Below are 14,593 nucleotides of genomic sequence, written 5' to 3' on the forward strand. Positions count from 1 at the left end.
TGCGTGCCACCACGCCTGGCTAATGTTTTGTATTTTTAGTAGAGACGGGGTTTCACTATGTTAGCCAGGATGGTCTCGATCTCCTGACCTCGTGATCCGCCCGTCTTGGCCTCCTGAAGTGCTGGGATTACAGGCGTTAGCCACCGCGCCCGGCCTTTTTTTTTTTTTTTTTTTTGAGACAGAGTCTCACACTGTCGCCCAGGCTGGAGTGTAGTGACGTGATCTCGGCTCACTGCAACCTCTGTCCTCCAGGTTCAAGAGTCTCCTGGCGCAGCCTTCCTAGTAGCTGGGATTATATGCATGCCCTACCACATCCAACTAATTTTTGTATTTTTAGTAGAGACAGGGTTTCACCATGTTGGCCAGGCTGGTGTCAAACTCCTGACCTCAAGTGATCCTTCCACCTTGGCCTCTCAAAGTGTTGCAATTACAGGCGTGAGCCACTGCGCCTAGCCTTCTTTTCCTAAGAGACAGGGTCTTGCTCTGTTGCCCAGGCTGGAGCGCAAGTGGCTGCTCACTGCAGCCTCTAACTCCTGGCCTCAAACCATCTTAGCCTCCTGAATAGCTGGGACTACAGGCGCATGCCACCATGCCTGGCTAATTTTGAAATTTACGTAGAGGCAGGATCTTGCTATGTTGCCCAGGCTGGTCTCAAACTCCTGGCCTCAAGTGATCCTTTCAGATTGGCTTCCCAACGTTCTGGGATTACAGGTGTGAGCCACCACGCCTGGCCTTTATTTTCTTTACAGAAGGTCTGATATAGTGCCTTATTCCTTTCCAGCTCTTGTTTCTGGTACTCCAGTTTTGAGTTTTTCATGGATTTTGACCAGGCACTATGGCCGATTAGAATAAATCTCTTGCCTTTGTGTAGTTGTATATGCTAGCAGGATTCTAGGGGTTCTTATGCTGTCCTGCCAATTTTGGAATTACCTTTTTTTTGTTGCTGTTTTTTTGAGATGGAATGTAGCTTTGTTGCTCAGGCTGGAGTGCAGTAGCGCGATCTCGGCTTAGTGCAACCTCCTCTTCCCAGGTTCAAGCAATTCTCATGCCTCAGCCTCCTGAGTAGCTGGGATTACAGGCATCAGCCACCATGCCCAGCTAATTTTTGTATTTTTAGTAGAGACAGGGTTTCACCATGTTGGTCAGGGTGATTTTGAACTCCTGATCTCAAGTGAACCGCCTTCCGTGGCCTCCCAAAGTGCTGGGATTACAGGCGTGTGCCACCGTGCCTGTCCCCAATGTTGGAATTCTCTGGTAACAACTCTTGAGTGCCGAGTGCATCTCCATGGACTAAAATGCATCATGAAAAGAGTTTTAAATCTGAGTTGCTTCTGAGTGTTTACAAGGGCCAAACAAAGCAAAATGTCACTTCTCTCTTGCCCTTATTCCTCTTCTATTCCTGGTCTTCTGTTAGTAGCTGGAGAAAAATCCCCTCAAAAGATACCTGAATTAGAACTTTTATTAGGGTTATTTTCAAGCATGTATTTTTATTTCATTTTTATTTTTTGAGACAAAGTCTTGCTCTGTCACCCAGGCAGGAATATAGTGGCATGATCTTGGCTCACTGCAACCTCCGCCTCCCAGGTTCAAGCAGTTCTTGAGCCTCAGCCTCCCCAGTAGCTGCGATTACAGGCACCTGCCACCACACCCAGCTAATTTTTGTTTTTTTGTTTTGTTTTGTTTTGTTTTTAGTAGAGACAGGGTTTCACCTATTGGCCAGGCTGGTGTCAAACTCCTGACCTCAGGTGATCCACCCACCTCGACCTCCCAAATTGCTGGAATTACAGGTGTTAGCCACCATGCCTGGCCTTATTTTTATTTTTTGAGACAAGGTCTCGCTTTGTCACTGAGCCTGGAGTGTAGTGGCGCAATGATAGGTCACTGATGGATTGAACTGGTGGACTAAAGGGATCCTCCTGCCTCAGCCTCCTGAGTAGCTGGGACTACAGGCATGTACTGTCGCACCTCAGTAATTTTTTGAATTTTTGTAGAGTCAGTGTCTCACCATCTTGCCCAGGCCAGTTTTGAACTCCTATCTTCAAGCGATCCTCCCACCTCGATATCCTGATGTGCTGAGATTATAGGAATGAGCCCGCATGCCCAGCCTCAATTTTTTTTTTTTTTTTTGAGACTGAGTTACGCCCTGTCGCCAGGCTGGAGTGCAGTGGCTCGATCCCAGCTCACTGCAACCTCTAACTCCTTGGTTCAAGCAATTCTCCTGCCTCAGCCTCACGAGTAGCTGGATTATAGGCACGTGGTACCACGCCCAGCTAATTTTTGTATTTTTAGTAGAGAAGGGGTTTCAGCATGTTGGCCAGGATGGTCTCGATCTCCTGACCTTGTGATCCACCTGCCTCAGCTTCCCAAAGTGCTGGGATTACAGGTGTGAGGCACCGTGTCCAGCTCATTTTTATTTTTAGTAGGTTGATAAGTCAATGCGTCTTTTTTGACTATTTATTTATTTATTTATTTTTGAAACGGAGTCTTGCTTTTTTGCCCAGGCAAGAGTGCAGAGGTGCCATCTCAGCTCACTACAACCTCCGCCTCCCGGGTTCAAGCTATTCTCCTGCCTCAGCCTCCTGAGTAGGTGGGATTACAGGCACACCCCACCACACCTGGTTAATTTTTGTATTTTTGGTAGAGACGGGGTTTCACCATGTTGGTCAGGCTGGTCTCGAACTCCTGACCTCATGTTCTGCCCGCGTCGGCCTCCCAAAGTGCTGGGATTACAGGCGTGAGCTGCTGCGCCCAGCTGACTTTTTGTTTTTGATGCAACCTAAGCTTTTGAATTAGTAATCTTCCTTTTCTAAACCTCCCTCTTTTTAAGCATTTATTTTTACAATGAGAAGGCCTGCATTTATATTTTTGGGGGTACGTTTCATTTCCATAGTGTGCAATGTCCTAGGCACTATACTAAGCCCTCGGGTATATAATGGTGAACAAAATGAATGAAGGCCCTGCCTTTATGGAGCTTAGTGTTTAGGGGAGAAAGACATAATCATTTAATAAATATGAAATAAGTGCTGGGAAAGAAAAGCATAAGAAAACTGTGAGTGTATAAAACAGGAGAACCAGCTTTCTTTCATTTGAGGTGTTAGATTTGGGAATAATGATGATCAGGGAAGCCATCTGAAGAAATAAGCTGAGATTCGAAAGAAGTGTACAGAAGTAAAATGGGGTGGGAAGATGAACAAATAGGTGGTTCTAGTTAAAGGGAATATTACGTATACAGCATTTGATGCCAGAGTAGCTGTGTAGAAAGAGCAAGGAGAGTGGTATGAGAAGAGGCTGGAGCAGATGGCCAGGGCCAGATAGTGCATTGTCTTCAAGGTAATTTAAGGATGTTGGTCTTAAGAAAGTCGTTCGTTCTTTTTTTTTTTTTTTTTTGTTTCTCTAAGAGGTGGGGTCTTGTTCTGTCACCCACACGGGAGTGCAGTGATGCATTCATAGCTTACTGCATCCTCGAACCTCCAGGCTCCATTGTCTTACTTTATTTTTTATTTTACTTTTTAGAGATGAGGATTTTCCCTGTCGCTGAGGCGGCAGTACAGTGGTGTGATCATGGCTCAACTACAGCCATGAACTCCTGGGCTCAAGTAACCCTCCTGTCTTAGCCTCCTGAGTAGCTGGTACTACAGGCACATGCTACCATGCACCAGTTATTTTATTTTATTAAAAAAAGTTTTTTTAGGAGACAGGGTCTCACTTCATCACCCAGGCTGGATTGCAATTGTGCGATCATGACTCACTTTACCCTTGACCTGGCCTCAAGTGATCCTCCTGCCTCAGCCTACCGAATAGCCTAGGACCACAGGCGCAAGATACCATGCCTGGATGATTTTTTAAAATTTTGTACCCGGGCACAGTGACTCATGCCTGTGGGCACAGTGACTCATGCCTGTAGTCCCAGCACTTTTGGAGGCCGAGGCGGGCGGATCACGAGGTCAGGAGATTGAGAACAGCCTGACCAACATGGTAAAACCCCATCTCTACTAAAAATACAAAAATTAGCTGGGCAGAGTGTCGTGCACCTGTAATCCCAGCTATTCAGGAGGCTGAGGCAGGAGAATCGCTTAAACCTGGGAGATGGAGGTTGCAGGGAGGCGAGATTGCGCCATTGCACTCCAGCCTGGGCGACAGAGCGAGACTACATCTCAAAAAAAACTTTAGTAGAGATCCATTTTCTTGTCATGTTGCCTAAGATGGTCTCAAACTCCTGGCCTCAAACAGTCCTCCTGTCTCAGCCTCTCAAAGCATTGAGATTACAAGTGTGAACCATTACACCCAGCCTGTGGTTTTTAAAATTATATATTATTATTACTATTATTATTATTTTTTTTGAGACAGAGTCTCGCTTTGTCGCCCAGGCTGGAGTTCAGTGGCACAATCTCGGCTCACTGCAAGCTCTGCCTTCCTGGGTTCACGCCATTCTCCTGCCTCAGCCTCCTGAGTAGCTGGGACTACAGGTGCCCACCATCACGGCCAGCTAATTTTTTGTATTTTTTAGTAGAGATGAGGTTTCACCGTGCTAGCCAGGATATTCTCAATCTCCTGATCTCGTGATCTGTCTGCCTCGGCCTCCTGGGTTCAAGTGATTTTCCTGCCTCAGCCTCCGGAGTAGTTGGGACTACAGGCGTGTGCCACCATGCCTGGCTAATGTTTTGTATTTTAGTAGAGATGGGGTTTCACCATGTTGGCCAGGATGGTCTCGATCTGACCTCGTGATTCAGCCTGCCTCAACCTTCCAAACTGCTGGGATTACAGGCATAAGCCACCGCATCCAGTCAGTTTTTAAATATGTATAGTTATTGTTTCTGCATTGTTCTGTTTCTTCCAACATCAGACCAGTATGTATGATGGCTAGGATTGTAATCTGAGTTCCAGGAGCAGGATGCTGCTCTTTGGTCACTTCAGAACCTCAAGATATCACAGAAAACCGTCCCTACCCACCTCAGCTATTATTGCACTTCTCGCCTAGTATTGTGGTATGTAAAAAAGTCATTAAATTCTTAAATTATTTATTTTATTCTCTCTATATATACGTATATATATATATATATATGTATGCATGTATATATATATATATTTTTTTTGTTTTTTTGAGACAGTCTCAATTCTATGGCCCAGCAATGTCGCCATCTAGGATCACTGCAACCTCTGCCTCCCAGATTCAGGGGATTCTCATGCCTCAGCCTCCCAGGTAGCTGGGATTACAGGCGTGTGCCACCATGCCCAGCTAATGTTTGTATTTTTAGTAGAGACTGGGTTTCACTATGTTAGCCAGTCTGGTCTTGAATTCCTGACCTCAAGTGATCCACCCACCTCGGCCTCCCAAAGTGCTGGATTACAGGCCTGTGCCAGCGTGCCTGGCCTTATTTTATTACTATTATTATTATTATTTTTGAGATAGAGTCTTGCTCCATTGCCCGGGCTGGAGTGCAGTGGCACGATCATGGCTCACTGCAGTCTCAACCTCCTGGGATGAAGAGATCCTCTCGCCTCGGCCTCTTGATTAGCTGGGACTACCTGGCTAGGTTTTTTTTTTTTTTCTCTTCGAGATGGAGTCTTGCTTTGTTGCCCAGGCTGGAGTGCGGTAGTGTGATCTCTGCTCACTGCAACCTCCACCTCCTGAGTTCATGTAATTCTCCTGCCTCAGCTTCTTGAGTAGCTGGGATTACAGACATGCACCACCGTACCCGGATAGTTTTCGTATTCTTTTTTTTTTTTGATACAGAGTTTCTCTCTTCTTGCCCAGGCTGGAGCATAGTGGCGTGATCTCGGCTCACTGCAACTTCCGCCTCCCAGGTTCAAGCGATTCTCCTGCCTCAGCCTCCCGAGTAGCCGGGATTACAGGCGCCTGCCACCACGCCCAGCTAATTTTTTTGCATTTTTAGTAGAGACAGGGTTTCACCGGGTAGAGCAGGCTGGTCTCGAATTCCTGACCTCAGGTGATCTGCTCGCCTCAGCCTCCCAAAGTGCTGGGATTATAGCCTTGAGCCACTGCCCCCAGCCAGTTTTTGTATTTTTAGCAGAGATGGAGTTTCACCGTGTTGGCCAGGCTGGTCTCGAATTCTTGACCTCAAGTAGTTATCCACCGGCCTCAGCCTCCCAAAGTGCTGGGATTACAGGTGTGAGCCACTGCGCCTGGCCCTGGCTCGCCTTTTGTACTTTTTTTTTTTTTTTTTTTGAGACGGAGTCTTGCTCTGTCGCCCAGGCTGGAGTGCAGTGGCGTGATCTCCACTCACTGCAGGTTCCGCCTCCTGGGTTTTCGCCATTCTCCTGCCTCAGCCTCCTGAATAGCTGGGACTACAGGCGCCTGCCATCACGCCCGGCTAATTTTTTTGTATTTTTAGTAGAGATGGGGTTTCACCGTGTTAGCCAGGATGCTCTCAATCTCCTGACCTCATGATCGCCCACCTCGGCCTCCCAAAGTGAAACTGTCTCAAAAATAAATAAATAAAAAATTAGCCGGGCATGGCGGCGTGCACCTGTAATTTCATCTACTTGGGAGGCTGAGACAGGAGAATTGCTTGAACCCAGGAGGCGGAGGTTGCAGTGAGCAGATATCGCACCAGTGCACTCCAGCCTGGGCTCCAAAGTGAGACTCTGTCTCAAAATAAATAAATAAGTAAAATCTGTAGACTGTTGGTTGTGTGTCTTTCCCACCATCAATAAGATCTGATGTTTTCCCTTTCTTTTTTTTAATACACTTTGCCTTGACTGTAAGCTTTGAAGTTGTTTTCAAATTGTCATCTTTTCAGTCTTGAGTTTTTGTTCTTTTTTCAGAACCTGGCTATACGTTTCTTTTTGCATACTTACTCTTGAAGGTGCCTCATCAGTTGTCGCTTGAGCATATCTGATTCTTAAAAATTTGAATATTCAAGAACAAATTGTAAAAATATTCCCTGTATAATTTTTGGTTTTGTAGTAATTTCTTTGTTTTCTTTACAGTACTTTTGCAGAGTGATCCATTTATAATTAATAGACACACATACCATCCACCATTCAGCTTTATCTTCTCATTACAAAGTGCATCTAACCCCTATATTTTGAGATCCTGGATTTCAGAATATTGGACTTGATGTAGACATGAGTTTCTCAGCTTTACATATCATGGGATAAAATGTATATAACAAAAGTTGAATAGCTAACATCTAACCATAGAAACCAAGTAGATTATCAGACTTATCCTGTTTTGAGGTAATACTGCCATGCCCTTAAAATGAAGCCTTATACCTGCTGCTAGCAGATTCATGTATAGAAATTAGAGGCACTAATCTTGGTCTCCTCTTGTCATAAAAACTACTTCCTCTGTGGGATCTGGCTGTTCTTAAAATGGGAGGTTCTTCCTTGAATTAGATTTCAAAGTGTTAGTCTCTTATGAATTAGCTTAGCATTATTTTCTGTAGACTGTATCAGAACTGTCAAATGTTTGTGCTTGGAATGCTGAAATTTTCATCTCAAAATTTCAAATTCTCTACCTGATTTCTTGTTATCATGTGTCTTACTTCCTGAGAAGATAAGAGGGAACACATCACATAGATGAACTAAGTTTCTTATATCTTATTCTGGTCATCTAAACTAGATTTTTTTGTGGCCTAAAACCAAGTAGTCCTGACCACCCTTACATGTTTCTTTTTCTCCCGTTCATCTGGTCCAGCCTAACCAATTAAGATGTGGACAAAGTAGCCGCAAGAGAGGGGAGAGGGAAGGGACAGAAAACTTTGCCCTTTTCCTTGGAACAAACCGCCTATGGAAGGGATCATTGGTACACTTTATTCTAGGTACATATCAGAGTGTTTACTTTTTTTTTTTTGAGACGGGGTCTCGCCCTGTTGCCCAGGCTGGAGTGCAGTGACGCAGTCTCGGCTCACTGCAACCTCCGCCTCCCAGGTTTAAGCGATTCTCCTGCCTCAGCCTCCTGAATAGCTGGGATTACAGGTGCCCGCCACCACAGCCCGGCTAATTTTTTGTATTTTTAGTAGAGACAAGGTTTCACCGTGTTGGCCAGGCTGGTCTCCAACTCCTGACCTCAAGTGATCCCCCTGCCTCCTTCCCAAAGTGCTGGGATTATAAGTGTGAGTCACCGTGCCTGGCCCCATTGTTGCCTTTTAAAATTGGTTAACTGAAATTTAGAATTCTTTCTCAAAGTCCGGGCATGGTGGCTCACACCTGTAATCCTAGCACGTTGGGAGGCCGAGGCAGGTGGATTGCCTGAGCTCAGGAGTTTGAGACCAGCCTGGGCAATACGACGAAACCTCTGTCCACTAAAAAATACAAAAAATTAACCGGGTGTGGCAGCATGTGCCTGACTCCCAGCTATTCAGGAGGCTGAGGCAGGAGAATGGCTTGAACCCTGGGAGGGAGAAGTTGCAGTGAGCCGAGATCACGCCATTGAACTCCAGCCTGGGTGACAGAGTGAGACTCCGTCTCAAAAAAAAAAAAAAAAAAAATTCTTTCTCACAAAGAAACACTAGTATAATAATGGCTGGTTGGCTGGGCATAGTACTCATACCTGTAATCTCAGCACTGGGAGGCCGAGGCGGGTGGATCACCTGAGGTCAGGAATTCTAGACCAGCCTGGCCAACATGGTGAAACCTCATCTCTACTAAAAATAGGAAAATTAACCTGGCATGGTGGCGGGCACCTGTAATCCCAGCTACTCAGAGACTGAGGCAGGAGAATTGCTTGAACCCAGGTGGCAGAGGTTGTGGTGAGCTGAGATCGCGCCACTGCACTCCAGCCTGGGCTACAGTGAGACTCTGTTTCAAAGAAAAACAAAACAAAACAAAAAAAAGCTGGTTATACAGGCTATCCTATGTAAGGTATAAGGTACCATTTAAAACTGTCTCAAATCACCTGTGGTGAAAGATCATTTTATTTGTTAATTTTCAGTGTGTTGTTAGTATTATTCTCAATTTCTTGAGTTGTTGTAGAATGGTAACATTTTTCCTAATGACCTCAGTGTGTAGACAACATTTTAAGTAACACTGATTTAAAATATTCTCTGGGGTAAATAAATGTAAGATCTTTCTGGCATTTCAGAGTTGGAGCTTACCCTCACACTTCTCAGAAAAACAATGTAAATAATACTAATAGTACTGCAATGTAATGGGCCATGATTCCTGACCTTTAAATTTGTGTTACTCTAGGAGGACATTATCTTATGAAAAAAATTTGTTGGGTGATTTTCTGTAAGACACTGCTAGGTGCTAGGGACACTAATAAAAAGATGTATATGGAAAAATAGTGACTAAAAAGTGGTAAATAGGAGTGCTTGTAAAGGGATAAAGTGGTCATTTAGCTCTTGATTGGTTGGGTTTAAGGTCTTTGTAGAAGAGGGAGAGAGTATTTTACTGGATACTTTATTACTTTCTGCAAGCCTGACTGAGCACAGTGGCTCATGCCTATAATCGCAGCACTTTGGGAGGCTGAGGTGGAATGATCACTTGTGCCCAGGAGTTCATTACCAGCCTGGGCAACATAGCGAGACCCTGTCTCTAAAAGAAAAAAAATAATTGAATTGAAACCTTAAACTGGCCAGGTGCAGTGGCTCACACCTGTAATCCCAGCACCTGGGGAGGCTGAGGCAGGTGGATCTCTTGATCTCAGGAGTTTGAGACCAGCCTGGGCAACATGGCAAAACCCTGACTCCACAAACATGCAAAAATTAGCCAGGCGTGATGGTGCATGCCTGTAGTCTCAGCTACTCTTGGAGGCTGAGGTGGGAGGATCATTTGAGCCTGGAAGTTGGAGGTTGCAGTGAGCCTAGATTGTGCCACTACACACCAGTCTGGGTGACACAACGAGACCGTGTCTGAAAGCAAAAAAACAAAATCTTAAGCCTCACACTCTTTGTGAGAGAAAATATCCTCATTTTATAGATAACAGACCACAGTGAATAAGTGGCACCAGAATTCAAACTTGGATTTTCTGACTATAAATTCTATTCTTATTTTCATATGTAGGGCTTTCGTAGAACAAGAAATGAGAACCATTTCAGCAGTTAGACAAAAGATTTGGTAGTTGGGGTCTCAGTAGATGTGCAGAAAGAAATGATAGATAAGAAGTAGATTCTTATGAAAGTTAATCTGGTCTTAGTATGTAGGTTTAATTGAAGCAACAAAGAGTAGAATAGATGTGTTGTGACTGGTGGATTATCTTCTAATGTGAGAATTGTAGAATATTCCTCTTTCACTTATGCTTTGGGTTTTAGCTAATTCTGCTACGTAAGGTAGTATTTATGGAACTTTTTCTAGGATAATGCTGTCTTTTTAGTAAAATAGCATGTAGAAATTATCTGATTCATGTAAAAATGTTTATAATATATGAATTGCTTATACAGAATAGGTTTTTAAGACTCCTATTGTATACGGTTGTTTTTTTTTTTTTGGAGGCAAGAGTCTCACTCTGTCGCCCAGGCTGGAGTGCAGTGGCGCAATCTTGGCTCACTGCAACCTCCACCTCCTGGGTTCAAATGCCTCAGCCTCTCGAGTAGCTGGGACTACAGGCGCATGCCACGATGCCTGGCTAATTTTAGTAGACAGGGTTTCACTGTGTTAGCCAGGATGGTCTTGATCTCCTGTCTTCGTGATCCACCCGCCTCATCTCTCATCCTGCCTCATCTCCCAAAGTGCTAGGATTACAGGCATGAGCCGCCACGCCCGGCTGATACTTAAGTTGTGGTGGTGGTTCTTAGGTTTTTTGTTTTTTTTTTTTTTTTGAGACGGAGTCTCACTCTGTCGCCCATGCTGGAGTGCAGTGGCGCGATCTTGGCTCACTGCCACCTCCACCCTCTGAGTTCAAGTGATTCCTCCACCCTTGAGTTCAAGAGATTCTCCTGCCTCAGCCTCCCAAGTAGCTGGGATTACAGGCGCCTGCCACCGCGCCTGGCTTTTTTTTTTTTTTGTATTTTTAGTAGAGATGGGGTTTCACCATCTTGGCCAGGCTGGTCTTGAACTCCTGATCTCATGATCCACCCGCCTTGGCCTCCCAAAGTGCTGGGATTACAGGTGTGAGCCACCGCGCCTGGCCGTTCTTAGTTTTAACTTTATATTTTTGCTTTCTCCCATCCAAGTACCAACAGGATTACAGGCGTGAGCCACCGCGCCCGGCCGTTCTTAGTTTTAACTTTATATTTTTGCTTTCTCCCATCCAAGTACCAACCAGGCCCGACCCTGCTTAGCTTCCGAGATTTGGTGCGTTCAGGGTGGTATGGCCATAAATGCCGGCCCTATGCTTTCTAACTCTGCTTGGACCCTTATAATTCTACTCTTCCATAATAATTTTGTTCTCTACTGATAGCATACTTTTTTGTTGTTTGTTTTTTGTTTTTTTGAGATGGAGTCTTGCTCTGTTGCCCAGGCTGGAGTGTAGTGATGCAGTCTCGGCTCACTGCAACCTCCGCCTCATGGGCTTGAGTGATTCTCCTGCCTCAGCCTCCCGAGTAGCTGGGACTACAGGCACACGCCACCATGCCTGGCTAATATTTATATTTTTAGTAGAGATTGGGTTTCACCGTGTTAGCCAGGATGGTCTCCATCTTCTGATCTCATGATCCTCCTGCCTTGGCCTCCCAAAATGCTGGGATTACAGTTGTGAGCCACCACACCCGGCCCCTAGCATACTTTCTGTACTACTGTTCTAGAAATGCCCTTCAAAGTCCCAACTCTGTAGGTTTTTTTTTTTTTTGAGACGGAAGTCTCCGCCTGTCGCCCAGGCTGGAGCGCAATGGCGCAATCTTGGCTCACTGTAACCTCTGCCTCCCAGGTTCAAGCGATTCTCCTGCCTCAGCCTCCTGAGTAGCTGAGACTACAGCCATGTGCCACCACACCCAGCTAATTTTTGTATTTTTAGTAGAGACGGAGTTTCACCATATTGGCCAGGCTGGTCTCGAACTCCTGACCTGGTGATCCCCTGCCTGATCTATGCTCAGGAAAGTTATGAATGTCTCCTGATCAACAACTGTGTTCTGTTTTGCAGTTTAAAGGTACTTCAAAAGCTTATTGATGCTTGTTTATTTTATCCCATCCTTACAGTTTTTTTATATTGTTAATAGATATTTGTGAAAATAGAAGGAGCACTAGTTCTAGTTCATGCTTTCTTTCGCTTTTCCATAGCTTCTAAAACTAACAGTGAAAATAATATGTTGAAACGGTAAATTATAGATCTATACCAGATTTGTAATTGTGTATTTCATTGCTATTTGAAGTATAAAGTAATGGTTCTGTATCATTTATTGGGAAGGTTGAATTTCCATAGCTTCAAAATACTCAAATTTTTTTGCATGGATTTAGCTACCCTTTTCAAAATTTCCTTTTGATGAAGTCATTGACTAAAGCCTTCATTAAAACAAAACAAAAAAAGGTAGGAAGGCATACCTGCTGTCATTTTATAGGTAGAACACTAAAACACAGTAAATTACCTGGCCTCTAACTTGGTGGTCTGATTTTTTTCTGCCTTGCTCTGGTGTTTTTGTGGTTTTGTTTTTATTTTTTGTGAGTTGTGAGGGGTTTTTTGTTGTTTATTTTTTGTTAGGTGTATAGACACACTTTTGGATGTCATATTTAACAGGGAAAGCATAGAGTCATGGGCCTGAATAACAATTGAGTACAAATATTTATAAATTAGCTGAAGTAATTTTGATTTCAATGTTATGTTTTAAAGTCTAGGTTATTTTACTACAGAGCATTAAAATGATAAAATATTTCCTTTTTTTTTTTAGCTTGTCAGCTCATTTGCAGCTTACATTTACTGGTTTCTTCCACAAAAATGGTATGTACTTAAAAGTAAATAAAGTGGCATTTTAATAGCAAGATACCTTTGTGAATGTAAAAAAAGTGGGGCTTCTGAGTGTAAATTTATAAAATTATGTTTAATGGAAAAGGTGTTGATTCTGATGTTTTTGAGCTTTAAGTTATGAAGGCTAATGATGAAATTTTTTTTGCGGGGGCGGCGGGGGGGTGGACAGAGTCTTGCTCTGTCGTCCAGGCTGGAGTGCAATGGTGTGATCTCAGCTCACTGCAACTTCCACCTCCCGGGTTCAAGCGATTCTCCTGCCTCAGCCTCCTGAGTAGCTGGGATTACAGGCACGTGCCCCATGCCTGGCTAATTTTTTGTATTTTTAGTAGAGACAGGGTCTCACCATGCTAGCCAGGCTGGTCTTGAACTCCTGACCTTGTGAGCCAGCACGCCTGGCTAATGATGAAGATTTTAACAAATTGTCTTAGAACTTCAATAGGTAAAGAATCTCCTCAGTAGAACCTTTTATGCATAAACATTTTGAATTAATGATACTGCATCATGTTTTAAAAAAACACAGTAAAACAACTGAAATAACCACTATTACCAGTGGCATATATTAATATTTTAGATATTATTCAAAGGAAATTATATAGTATATTACTCCAGTAAAAGCTCAAAGCATGCTGGAAAGAATTAGGGTTGTTTTAAAAATGGAAAAATATGGCCGGGCACATTGGCTCACGCCTGTAATCCCAGCATTTTGGTAGGCTGAGGCGGGTGTATCATGAGGTCAGGAGTTCAAGACCAGCCTGGCCAATATGGTAAAACCCCATCTCTACTAAAAATATAAACATTAGCCGGGCGTGGTGGTGGGTGCCTGTAGTCCCAGTTACTTGGGAGACTTAGGCAGAAGAATCGCTTGAACCTGGGAGTCGGAGGTTGCAGTGAGCCGAGATTGCGTTACTGCACTCCAGCCTGGGTGACAGAGCGAGACTCCATCTCAAAAAAAAAAAGGGAAAATTACTTATCAGCTTATCCATCATAAGTCTGTGTATATGGTATATCTTTTTATTATACAATGGAATAAAACCATTATTAGAAACATGCCAGGTTGGTTGTCTTCTTGGTATCGTTAAGTAAGAAACAAAGATTGAAAATGAGGCCTGGCATGGTGGCTCATGTCTGTAATCTCAGCATTTTGGGAGGCTGAGGCGGGAAGATGACTTGAGGCCAGGAGTTCAAGACCAGCCTGGGCAACACAGACCCCATCTCTACAAAAATTAGCCAGGTATGGTGGTATGTCCTGTAGTTCTAGGTACTTGGAAGTCCAAGATGGCAGGATTGCATAAACTCAGGAATTCAAGGTTACAGTGAGCTATGATTGCACAACTCTGCTCCAGGCTGGGCAAGAGAGTGAGACCCTGTCTCCAAAAAATCCCAAATATTAGGCTGGGCGTGGTGGCTCACAGCTATAATGTCAACACCTTGGGAGGCTGAGATGGAAGAATTGCTTGAGGCTTGCCTGGGCAACATAGAACCTATCTGTAAGAAGTAAAAAAAGATTAACCGGGCACAGTGGCACATGCCCATAATCCCAGCTATTCTGTAGTCTCAGCTACTCAGGAGGCTGAGGTGGGAGGATTGCTTGAGTCTTGGAGGTTGAGGCTGCAGTGAGCGAAGATCACACCACTATACTCCAGCCTGAGTGACAGAGTGAGTCACTGTCTAAAAAGGACAAAAAGACAACCTTGCCAATTGGCCAATTGTCAAAATGCTCTAATATAACCATTTTTTAATGACTCTTTGGGGTTTGTTTGTTTGTTTGTTTTTAGATGGGGTCTTGCTCAT

General features: G+C 44.1%; 1 protein-coding gene across 2 annotated transcripts in view; it reads left to right on the plus strand.

Moving 5' to 3' along the window:
- Positions 1-14,593, plus strand: part of SUZ12 (SUZ12 polycomb repressive complex 2 subunit) — a 62,606-nt gene that overhangs the window by 14,495 nt on the left and 33,518 nt on the right. For both annotated transcript variants that reach the window (XM_032163056.2, XM_032163057.2), the window contains one exon: positions 12,726-12,775. In XM_032163056.2, the coding sequence (XP_032018947.1) occupies positions 12,726-12,775 (50 nt within the window). The remainder of the gene's footprint in view (positions 1-12,725; positions 12,776-14,593) is intronic.

The sequence above is a fragment of the Hylobates moloch genome, unplaced genomic scaffold (genome assembly GCF_009828535.3).
Source record: "Hylobates moloch isolate HMO894 unplaced genomic scaffold, HMol_V3 SCAFFOLD_10, whole genome shotgun sequence".
In the NCBI taxonomy this organism is placed as follows: domain Eukaryota; kingdom Metazoa; phylum Chordata; class Mammalia; order Primates; family Hylobatidae; genus Hylobates; species Hylobates moloch.